Source organism: Ammospiza nelsoni, chromosome 12, assembly GCF_027579445.1.
Source record: "Ammospiza nelsoni isolate bAmmNel1 chromosome 12, bAmmNel1.pri, whole genome shotgun sequence".
Classification (NCBI taxonomy): Eukaryota; Metazoa; Chordata; class Aves; order Passeriformes; family Passerellidae; genus Ammospiza; species Ammospiza nelsoni.
In genome coordinates, this window is record NC_080644.1 from 1,357,459 (window position 1) to 1,369,654 (window position 12,196).

At 46.6% G+C, this 12,196-nt stretch overlaps 1 protein-coding gene across 2 annotated transcripts in view; it reads right to left on the minus strand.

The window, feature by feature from the left end:
* Positions 1 to 12,196, minus strand: part of ATP9A (ATPase phospholipid transporting 9A (putative)) — a 46,042-nt gene that overhangs the window by 13,822 nt on the left and 20,024 nt on the right. Inside the window, exons 14-18 of one of the 2 annotated variants that reach the window (XM_059480624.1) lie at positions 10,206 to 10,415; positions 5,066 to 5,227; positions 1,559 to 1,651; positions 543 to 626; positions 138 to 308 (exon numbers count right to left, since the gene is read on the minus strand). In XM_059480624.1, coding sequence (XP_059336607.1) covers positions 138 to 308; positions 543 to 626; positions 1,559 to 1,651; positions 5,066 to 5,227; positions 10,206 to 10,415 — 720 coding nt within the window. Of the gene's footprint in view, positions 1 to 137; positions 309 to 542; positions 627 to 1,558; positions 1,652 to 5,065; positions 5,228 to 10,205; positions 10,419 to 12,196 lie in introns of both variants that reach the window. The other variant, XM_059480623.1, reaches the window with a different exon arrangement.

A 12,196-nucleotide genomic window follows, 5' to 3' on the forward strand; every position in this document is an offset into this window, starting at 1 on the left:
CAGCACGTTCTGTTCCCACAGCGATGTTTAAAACCCTCACAGGGCCCCCCAACATGTAATGCACTGCCCGTGGGACAGTGCCATGCACTCCAGAGGGTCTCAGTGCCCCTGCTGGAGCAGCCCTGGGCCAGGCAGACCTTAATGCCAGCGTTCCTCAGCGTCTCCAGCGTGGGCCTGACGTCCGTCTGCAGCTGGTCCTCCACCCCAGTGAGACACAGCAGCTCCATCTCCATCTCCAGGCTCTCGATGACCGTGGCCACCTTCAGGGAGCGGTCGTGGACGCTCAGCTTGGCCTGGACGTAGCGTGCCTGGGGACAGAGTTGCCTGGGTTATATTCTGGTTATTCAGGATTCAGGAACTGCTTGGGAGGGTCTTCCCGGGATAAACACTTCATACCTATCACTTGAAAAGCAACTTTGATAAAAAGAATACCAAGATATTTCAGAACAACAATTCTAGCAGAGAGTTGGGAGGTGAGAGGCAGCATTATCACAAGAGTTTTGTGAGAATCACTCCAGTGACTGTTTAAAATAAAAACTTACTTCAAAGTCTTGGTACTGCTCTTCTGTCAGAGACTTCTTGGCCACGACAAGAACCCTGAGGCCTTCCCGAGCCATGTTACCACACTGCAAAGAAGGATCACATTGTAAACCATAAACTGCACTGAAATGATTTATGCACAGCAGAGTGGAGATGGCAGTGTAAGATAGCAGGTTAAGAAAATAACCATCCCATTTGAGCAACCCCAGTGAGTCTGCAATATCTGATAAAGTGCATGATAAACTCGAGAGGAAAGAAGGGAGCTACAGTGGTTTGTGACCTAGCCCAGTGGTCAGGAAGAAAAATGCCCTCACTACTACACCAAGGGGGCAAAATCAACCCCACTGATTAGATTTTCTCTATGTCTAAGTAAAAAGGGACAAGTCTGTGATTTGTAGACTTCACATCTTTGGCAACCAACTCTTTAAAATAAGCCCAAGTTATTATTATTTCTCTGAACGCTGGAGAATCAGTAAGTGAAGCTACCTTTTGAGGATGCCCCTGGATCCCTGGAAGTGTCCCAGCCAGGTGGACAGGGCTTGCAGCAGCCTGGGATAGTGGAAGGTGTCCCTGCCCATGGCAAGGGGTGCAATGGGATGAGATTCAAGGTCTCTCCCAACCCAACCCAACCCAACCCATTCTGGGATTCCATGAACTCTGTGCCACCATTACTGCTAACCTGACAAACACACCCCAGCACAAAGCTGCCAAATGTAGTTTTGAAATCAGATCCTTCAGGTTAAAACAGATCCAAACACAGAATCAAGCCCAGGACAAATCTGGTGGGTGTCAGTCAGTTTTGAGCCAAACCCATTTTATTCCCAGGACTTATTCCACATTAACTATGCTGAACTCGCCACTGACACCCTTGTTCCTGTGGGTGTATCTGGCTGAGGACTCATCCCAGGAACTGCCAGGATCAGAACCTTCTGTCTTGCAGCCATTTCAGCAGGGAGTTGGACATTTGAGCCCTGCTGCAGTGGCCTGGAGCAGAGAAGAGAAGAGCAGCCCCCCGTACCTCCTCCTCCAGCCAGTCGTTGTACTGCACGATGCCAGCCATCACCACGTCTGCCCCCTTCATGTAGAACGTGATCTCTCCTGTGGATTCATCCTGCAGACACAACACAGCACTCACACAGCTGGGGGGCAAAGTGAGCCAGGAATTCTCAGCACAGCAGGCACAGAGCTGTCTGCTCGGGGCAGGGAAGGGCGACCAGCTCAGCTCCTGCTCTGGGGCCAGGAGATGCCCACCCAGCTCCTCCCAGCAGGAATTCCTGCTTTAGACAAGGGGGATCAGCTTTTAACCAGCATCTCCACAAAGACAGACCCTCCCCAGACAACCCTGAGTGCCTGTGCCTCCAGAATAACCTCAAGCCCTCACCTTGAAACCTGACTCCCTGCTTACCTGAACAACAGGACAGATGCACAAAGCTTAGCAGAGTGAAAATCACTCTGATTTACCTGCTCTGTTACACCACATGGAATATGCATAATTAAAGCTCGTGCTTGCCACAGAAAGCTTAGACTGCTGCCTGCCTTATCTGATACAAGGAGTTTATAGGCTGCAAGCAAAGCATATTTACATTACTACAAATTAAAAGGTCCCTTCTAAGCAGGCAGATACGTAAGGAGGCCACAGCTCTGAGTATTACAAGCTAATGGAAACACTGGCAATTTCCTCAAAGGAGACAAAATTATGAGCAAGGAACAAACTGCTCTGTAAACCTTGACAGCCACCAGGGATAGGAGGAAAACAAACTTAAAATGCAAAACCAAAAAGCCCAGGAAGGTCTGAAATAAATAGCTGTGAATGAAGGGACCAAAGAACTTCAGGAATAAGAAAAGCAAAGTGGACACTTCATTCTCTCACCTAATATTTGGGTCAGTCTGTTCCACCGTTACAGAAATTAATTTGGTGGAGGTTCTCACACATGGATAGGTTAAAAGCCCCAGGTTCTGTGGCCCTGGCAAAACAGAGTTTAAATCCATAGCAAAAAAAGAAAAATTGGCAAAACGTAGCACCTGATGTGGACACTAAAACTGCAAAGAAATAAAGTGTCTTTGCTGAGGAAATGAAGAAGCAGCCAAGGATAATGAAGCTCCTTTGCTGAATATCTTTGCCAAGCTCACAGAGATATTCACAAGGAAGATGCTCATAACTGAGTCCAAGTGTGGTTTTCAATGTCCTGGAACATCCAGCCCTCACAGAGTGATACACATCCCACATCCCCAGAGGAAAATGGGTGTCACTCTTCCAAAACAACCAGAATCTGTTTAAATAAAACACACCACTTCTGGCAGTAGCCAAAGGTAAAGGTTTATCTATGAAATTATTTGATTAAAGAGTGTCTAACAACATCTCTGTAGGAAGCTGAATAAAGACTGCGCTTCCCGTGCTGCAGAGCTGGCTTAAGATAGTTTAGATTTTTTGTCCAATATAAATACTGTATCAGCTATCTCCTAGCATTAGTCATTTCCTCTGCCCGAGTTCAGGAGGAGGTTAGTGCGTTCTCAGATCATGGCAAGATCACTCTATAAATCTGCACACAGATTTGCCAGTTACATTGTTTTGGGGAAGCATCTTTTTCCACCATGGTCTGCCTCTGGCCACGGTTCAAAGGCTTCTTTTCAATTCCAGATATGACAATTGCACTATCTCTGCTCTACAACAAAGATCATTCCACATGGGTAAGGGGAAAAAAACAAAGCAAACGAAGAATGGAAAATATTGTGGTCAAACAAACAGGCCTTCTTCAAAGAGGAAGATAAGTCAGTGCACACTATGATGACGAGGCTGCTTGGGTAGAACAGGATTTCTTAGAACTGAAATAATCAGGTACAGAAATGACAGTTGAGTGCAAGGAAACACTCAGATATTGTAAAAATATCCCAAAGCAGGCAGCATCTGCCACTTGTTTTCACTATTAACTATTGCTTCATTGACTAGAAGCTGTGTTGAAGGAGATCATTTCCTAGGGGCACAGCAGACAGGATGTGCAGGGAGATGCTGCCTGCAGGGCCAGCACTGCTGGGCTGGACACAGGAACTGCTCACACTGTCCCCAGGCTGGGCAGGAGGCCTGGCAAAATACTCACATTCTCTCAAGAGCCTGAAAATTGCAGTTTGTAAGGACAGGCAATCCCTGTGCAGGTGAGCAGGAATGTTTCCCTTTGGGTCCTGCTCACTGCAGTGCTGGGGGCAGCTTCATCTCCCTCCCTGGGGGTTTTTTCTTCTGGATGCTTCATTCTGTTTTTTAAATAGGCAGTACGGTTTAGGAGATGCACTGAAAAGGTGAACACCCTTCAAGCTGTGGATCAAACCAAATGGAGTGCCTACACAATCACAAATAAATGTCTAATTAAAGCAAATTTTACTTAAAAACTATCTATTTATAAATGCTTTTTTTAAAATGGAAATTAAAACTCTGCTTGAAGATACGATTTTGGAATATACAGAAATGTGGCAAAGTAATACCCAGGCAGTCAAGGTCTGCTACTCAACCCTAATTCTGCACAAGGCACACACAGAGCTGATTTTAGTGGCTTGGAGCCGCCGAACGGCTACAAAACAAAGACAATTCACAGAGAGGGACCAATGCTCCTTTAAAGGTATTTACAGTCAGGATCTAGGCCTGATGTTGCTCCCACTGACCACAAGTGGGAGTTTTGCTGCTTCTGCCGAAAATACAAATGGCAAAATCAAACAGAGAAATACAAACTAGAAGCCTTTTTATTCCTAGAGGGAGGAGAAGATAAATAATAGGTAATTTAAAAGGAATAAACTTCAAACCAAAGAAGGGGAAAGAAAAAGGAACACTCTTACATTCATAATAAGAAATTTTCGGGCATTCACTTCTGTTGAGCATAAAACCACAATTTAATGAAGCTCACCCTGGTTTTGATGGTTTGTCCACCTCTTATACCTTTGATAAAATAGCATTTCACCAAAAGTTCACACTTGCAATAAAAGCAGTGGGAAGGGAAGTTCTTTAGTCCTCCCTCTTCTAGTAATAATATTTTTATTCTAGGCCATGAAAAGATTGCCCAGAGTGTTCCCATAATTTTCATTATAGAACTAGTTGATTTGAAGAATTTACTCTTGCTGCACTGCATACACACTGCACTTGCTGCAGGTATCCCCTGCAGCACAAGGTGCTTGTGGGAACACTCAGCGTCTGTTCAGTGCACCCTGTGGCTCTCTGGACTCCCAGATGTAGCACAGTGATTACTTTGTACCAGCTCAGCCTCTCATCTCCCTTGCCCTGCCATCCCTGCTCCTGGCCACGTGTTCCTACTCCAGAGCCTTCCAAGTGTTTCCCCTCGTGCTGCCCAGGGAGGGAGAGGATTGCCTTGCTGATAGCCCAGCCCTGGCTGGCTGTCCCACTGGGCTCTGGTGACACCCCAGAGCAGGAGGCCAGCCCAGGTGAGCCCCAGGTGTGGCTGGCCCCAGGCTCCCCCAGGTGTGGCTGACCCCAGGCTCCCCCAGGTGTGGCTGGCCCCAGGTGCCCGGCACCGGCAGCCCTTACCCGCACGATGATGCCCATGCGCTTGCTCTCATAGGTGAAGGGGAAGATCTGCAGGATGGTGAAGTTGAGGATGTGCCCCCCTGGGCTCCTCAGCTGCACTGAGGACTGGTCTCTGCCCACCAGGGTCAGGCCCACGCTCTCTGTCCACTGCACCAGGGCCACCTGAGAGGAGAAGGGCATGGTGAGGGCTCCTGCCACAGCTCCCGAGGGCAGGGCTAGCAGGTGGCGGCAGAGAACTCACCAGTCATTAATTCACCAGTCATTAGCAGTGCTATCAAACACATCCACTGACAAACACAGGTGCTCCTCCATGGCTTTCCCAGTGGCTTTTTCCCAATTTAATCCCCAGTTTTCCCTTCCTGCCAGGCTTTGGGCAGCCCAGCCCATGTCTGATGCTGCTGTGGCACTGCCCACGTGTCCATGGTCACCTCCTGCCTTTGACTGCCACATGCCACTGGACACCAGGAATCTCCCCATGGAAAGGGTGCTCAGGCCTCCCTGGCAGGGGCTGCCCAGGGAGGTTTGGAGTGCCCATCCCTGGAGGTGTCGCCAATTCCTGGAGGTGGCACTCAGAGCTCTGAGCTGGGCACAAGGTGGGCACTGGGCAGAGTTTGGACACAATGGGCTGGGAGAGCTTTTCCAATCTAAATGATTCCATTATTTCATTCCAAAGGACAGCCCTCAGCACGGGGCAGGCACTGCAATCCTCACCCAGCCCTAGGGTGCCCAAACCTCCATGGGGACATCAGGGAAACCCCTTTACAAACACTTACTTTTGGAAAGAGCCATTTCCCAGCTTGCTGTCTATTAAATTAAGAATTCAAAACAACACATTCAGCCTGGATTTACAATTTCAAAGCCAGAGACACTAATGCAGCACATTAAAAATTCATATTAAAAAAACCCGAACAAAATGAGCTCTGTGGTATTCTCTGTATGTTCAGCAGTAACAGCTCATCAACAAATTTCAGCAATTTTGCAGTGATCAGCAAGACAGCTGAAGGCTGGCTCTGACACTTCTTAGCAGAGAACCCTTCTCCCTAAACATTAAAAAAACCAAAAAACGCCCCCCAAAAAAACCCAGATTGTTCAAGGTTTAAGTGAAGTGAGGTGGGCATCATTTTGATTGCAGCCTCTATTTCAGGACCTAAAAAACTGAGTTCTCTGCAAGCTTTCACTCAATTGCACCCAAACCAAAGCCTTTATTTTGCTTCCCCCAGAGTGCCCAGCTCAGCTGACACATCCATCTCAGCCCGAGCTTGCTGAGATTTAGCTCCAGAAGCTGTCTGGGCAGTAACAGATGGAGCAGCAGCTGACACGAGCCCATCTATCACTGGCCCCCAGAAAGGATCAAGGGATACTTTCCCTAAACAGACATGAAATACTGGAAGTGTTTTACAGTGACATTTTCAAAGGCACAAGAGTGCTGGGCACATGGTTGCTGTCGACTTGAAGGTTAATTATCCCTTCTGCCTTTCAGGTTCTGCCTCTACTGCCACAAGCGACCACAAATACCTCAGTTAAAAATGGAATTGATTTTGGAAAATCCCATACCAGAGATACAAATTAAATCAGAACCTGTAAATACTTGCACTGCGTTGAGATTTTATTAATGAATTGATACATTTGGGACTAACTGAAGAAGCTTTTGTGAACTCGGCTCCTTTTCATCCAAAAGCTTAAAAGAGAACCCTAAACCAAACTTTTCCTTTCATAAAGTAGTCTTAAATTGTCAGATTAAAAAAAAAAAAGTAATTGAGTTGGCTTTGCCTTGAAAAACCTTTAAGTCATTTTGAATCAATATTTGGCTTAACATTAACAAGTTTGTGCAGGCTTACTCCCAAAGATTATGACAAATCAAAGGCTCTTTCAAGCTTATCTTTCTCAAAAGTTTCTTCAAGCCATCCTCAGTGCATTAAAGTGTGCAGTTAGATAATCGTCCTAGAGCAGCCTCCCAGAGCAGAGATGGAGCTTGGCTTTCTAATGCTCTGGTTAATAAATAATTATTGGGAATTATTCCCAGCATGATGCTGCATGACGTTCAGTGTGTGAACAGCCCTGGCTGTTCTGCCTGTGCTGGTGAGCTCCAAATGCCTGGGCTACAAACCTCTGCTCCAGCCTGGTAAAGATCTCCTCTGCACAGACACCTCCTCCCTCCTTCCCTGCCATCCCATACAGCTCTGAAAGCAAAGCCTCATGCAGAGGGACAAATGGATGGGCAGCACATCGGAGGTGTCATGGGGGACATCAGCACCCATGGCACCAGGGGACACCAGCACCCATGGCACCAGGGGACACCAGCACCCATGGCACCAGAAGCACTGCCAGCTCTCCTGCCATGTCTGGGCACTGGGCTGGGCTGGGGAGCACATCCCAGCTCCAGGTCAGACAGAACAGGTTTGCTCTGCCCCCTGTAAAACTCAAGGTGCTCTCAGCCACAGCAGAAAGATGAGAAATATTCAAGATGCAAAAGTGTATTTACAGCTTAGAGGAAGGAGAATTCAAAGCAGGCTTGAGATCCCTTGAACACCTTAAAGGGAGCCCATGCTCACTGATGAGGGAAACCAATGAAGTCCCTGCCAGCATTTGCAGCTCCAGCCAGGACAGGCCTGATACAGATGTGAACATTTCAAAGCACAGCAGCCCCAGCAGCCCAGCACAGTACCCTCCAACTCTGCTCTCCCCGACAATTAAATTACCCAAGCCACCACTGAAGTGAGTATCGACTAATAAATTTCATTCTAAAGAGACAAATTGATCCTTGTGTGCCATGAGCTGCTCTGCAGGGCCCCCTCTGGGTTGCCTAGGCAGGCAGCCAGCAGGCAGAGACCAATCGATCCCACACCCTTTCATGTCCTGGCAGCTGCCGCCCTTGTCGGGGTTAAAGACTGTTTGCCCAGGAATCCCAGCCCTCTTATCTCTGATCAGATTATATCTATTTCATTTCCCCTGTTAGTTACTGTATGGCTACAACTGACAACTGGCTCGCAGAGCCCCAAGGCGGTAACTGATACCTGAATAAAGATACTTCAAGACTTCTAAATGGCAGCATGCACAGGAAACAAATTTAGGAAATCCTGCTTTCTGTTACAGGAAATGAATCCTATGCCAACTGGTAGAAATTACCCTTGCTGTTAAAGTAAAGAGAATACAAGTTTTTGTACTCATTTCATAAACTGACCTTCCCTGCCATGGCAATATTTTATTGATATAGGATTTCAAAGGCTGGCTTTAACAGGAGTCCAAAGCCATTCCCCTACAGGGAATGTTATTTAACAGCATTACTCCCTTCTCAAGGGCTCCACTTGTGTAGCTCCTGCATTTTGTACCATCTAGGATGACATACAGAGCACGGCTAAATAATATTTGTATATCCAAGACCTACAGACAAGATTTCCTCGGTGCAGCAAAGCATATCTGATTTCTGAACCTGCTGTAATTCTCTACTTAAGAAAAGAAAAAAGAATTTAAACAATAATCTTGGAAGGATTAGTTATCATGCTATAGTAAAACAAATAAACAATATCCCCCGGGTATTTCAGACAAATTGCTGTATAAATATTTTAAAGACAGAACAGTATAAAGAGGAAAAGTAAAAGAAAAATCACTGACTTCACCATATACCACAGTATATATGTAAATAAACAGAAATCTGTGCAAAAATAGCCTGTAAATGCTTTAGGAGAAAAAAAAACTTAGATGCAGATCACAAAAATGACCATCTGGAAATCATTCAGAACTCGTTTCAGTGCAAAGGCAGTTGTTTTCTGTACACTGCCTTGTCAGGGGAGAGCAACCCTGCCCCAGCCACGTGGGACAGGACAGGACAGGACACCCTGCCCAGGGAGGAGGTGCTGCTGGCACCTCACTGCAGCCCAGCCATGCAGGGGCACTGCAGAAATGCAGCCTTTGCATGACACACAGAAGAAAATTAATATATATAAATATATATGAAACAAATGAATTGCCTACTGTGGGAGAAAAACACCATAGGGAAATTCTGAATGTATGTAAATGTGCAAACCAGCTCTGTGCCAGTCTTTCAGCAGCACAACAGCCCCAAAATCCTCACTCAGTTGGGCTTCCAACGAGTGCATTGAATTCCATTTCTCCAGCAATGAGGCAAGCCAGCTTCTTTTGTGATGGCAAAGGTGGGAAGGTTATTAGCAGAGGCAAAGCTGGTTTGTCTGAGGCAATACGTGGAAAAGCCCTTTGAATGTAGTCAAAAGGGTGATTTGATCTCACACTGTCAGTGGGGTTCTCAGGGGAAATCTCAAACTTCAGTGTCTCTCCAGCACAGAGCAAATGTAATTATACATATTGATAGAAAGCAAAATGTGTTACTTTTGTTGCACTAAAAGGTGTATCCAAGAAGCATAACCAATATATGAAACCACATTTTATTCCTCCTGTCTTTGTCACAGAAGGAAACAACACTATAATTATATTTCCCAGATTTTGCAGGGGGTAGCAAACAGCATTTAAACTGTAAGTGCTGAATTGAATGTGATTTCCCAAATGCTCAGTAAAGGCCTCCAGTGAGTGTCTGGAGAGCTCCAAAGCTTCTCCCCAGTGTGCCACCTGCACAGCCCTGGCTGCACTGGGAGCTGGCAGAGAATGGCAGGGCCCAGCTTTGCTCTCCAATAACCCTGTGCACTTCGCTCCCTCCCCAGAACTAACCTGGGCACTGGCTCTGCCCACCTGCACGTGGGATGTGCCATGCTTACAGCGATTCCCAGCTTTTCCCTGGTCTGGAAGGTCACACACCTCGCACAGCTGAGCTGAGGGTGCATTGCAACCCTCTTCCACAAGCTGTCCTCCCCCAAACGAGATAAGATTGCTCATAATTTACCAAACCTGCTCAAAGGGAGTCCCAGAGTCAAAATGAAATATATCTAGGACAAAAGGTGCAGAAATAGGGACAAAATTCTGTGATGCAAAGGCTTACAGAACAGCCAGATACCAGCCTGGAGCTTCAGGCAGAGAGGCAGAACAGCTGAGAGTGCACCGACAGCCTATTCCCAGCTTATCAGAGCAACAAACACATTACAATATTATCCCCTTCACTAACCCTGAGCCCTTCCCCAAGGAACCACGGGGTTTTTGCAGCCAGCGGGGTCACAGGGACATTCTGACTGACCTCGTCGGGGCTGGAGGCCTGGTACACCCTGCAGGAGTCCTCGTAGTGGCGCTCGGCCTCGGCCTGGTCGGTGACGCCGTTGCTCTCGTAGACGGGGGTGACGTTGTGGCACAGCGCGATGGCCTTGACGGCCTCGTGCACGCGGCTGCTCATGCTGCGCCGCACCTTGGTGGCCAGAGACAGCCCCTTCACGGCCGGGGGGTCCTGTGCCTGCTGGGGGACACACAACACGCTCTTATTGAGGGAAAAATGACATTTGGGATCAGTTTGTACGGACTGCGCAGGCCCGTGTCCCCACAGAGCAGGCACGCTCTTATTGAGGGGAAAGATGACATTTGGGATCAGTTTGTACAGGCCCGTGTCCCCACAGACCAGGCACGCCCTTACTGAGGGGAAAGATGACATTTGGGATCAGTTTGTACAGGCCTGTTGCCCCCAGAGACCAGACATGCTCTTACTGGGGAGAAAAATGACATTTGGGATCAGTTTGGGCAGGTCCGTGTCCCCACAGACCAGGCACACTCTTCCCACTCTGCAGCCTCACATTTCTCTTCACAGAGAAGAGCAAGGCACAATTCTTCCCAAAAATATTTCTGGGTTTTGCATTCTCTGAACCTCAGAGAAAGAAAACACAATTCTTATCATTTGCTGTGCCTGTGTTTGGGCCAAAGTGGAACGCAACATGGAGATTGTTTACCCAAAGTCATGGTGTTTCCTTGGCCTGTCAGGGCCAAGTGTGTGTGTGGGGACAGTCACGAGATTCTGGGCAGTGTGTGCAGAGTTGAGTGCTTGGCAGATTCAGTTTTGGATGTATAGCATAATACAGTATAATAAAATTAATTAATTAGCTTTCTGATATTGATGGAGTCCTCCTCATCATTCCTCCTTTGTCGGGGCCCTCACAGCATTGCCATACCACCCCTCACTCAGGCCATTCAGGAGTGTCCCAGAAGTGTACCCTGGGAACACCTCAGTGCTCCTCCTGGAGCATTGCTCCTGATGGGCCCCAAAAGATTGAAGTTTTGGGACAGCACACCAAGAAAAAGCCCTTTAGCTGCAAATCCACCAAAAGGGGACACACCAGCCTCAAAAGACTCAGCGAAACCACTTTTTTACTCCACAAAAGACCAGTGGTTTGGGAAATTTAGAGTCACTTGGGTTTCATGTGCAAGAGAATATAATTGGTGAAAACACAAAACAGATGACTCGTATGGAGCTAGAAAATCTTAATTACATTCATTTATTTTTTAATACTATTTTTAGTATCAGAATGGGAGTCTTCAAATAATTTCACAATTACTAAATTATCCCAGTTGAAGAAGGGACACACAGTGATCCAGTTTCCTGCTCTGTTAACCTTTAGTGTCAAGAGGACAAAAGTTTCACTTCCAGGTCAAAGGGCCACAACATGGTAAAAATAAGAGCAAAGAATAAGAACTACAGTTCAAAATGAATCATTGCCAGCAAATGCTTCTCATTATAAGTAATCTCACTTGGTAATTATGAAAGTTTTATGAGACATATATCCATTACCAGGCTAATTCCACATGTTATTTTCCACACTAGTGATTAGGACCCATAAGATCTTCAAATTTAGTATCACTGCCCATCAGCACTGCTGCCAAAATCCAACAGCAAACCCTCAGCTGAAGTGCACTCAGTCACTGCTCACACACTGGACTAGTCAGTCACCCAAAGGGTCCTGACAAATACTGGGCACTTTGGCAAATAATTCATCAGTAGCCAAGTTTTGTCTAGACATTCAGTATAAAATGAAGGCAAATAAAGCTGAAGTCTGAGGGTTTTTTGTTTTTTTTTTTTTTTTTTAAATACAGTTCTGTCATTTAAGGGTCTCAACACAAGAGAAGAACTAAATGCTAGAAGAAGAAAGAAAAGAGATAGCTGGATGTTGAAATAAAAGTTATTTTAGACTCAGACCTCAGCAGCAGGACCCACTTGCACATGATGTGGAACAACCCACAGAACATAAC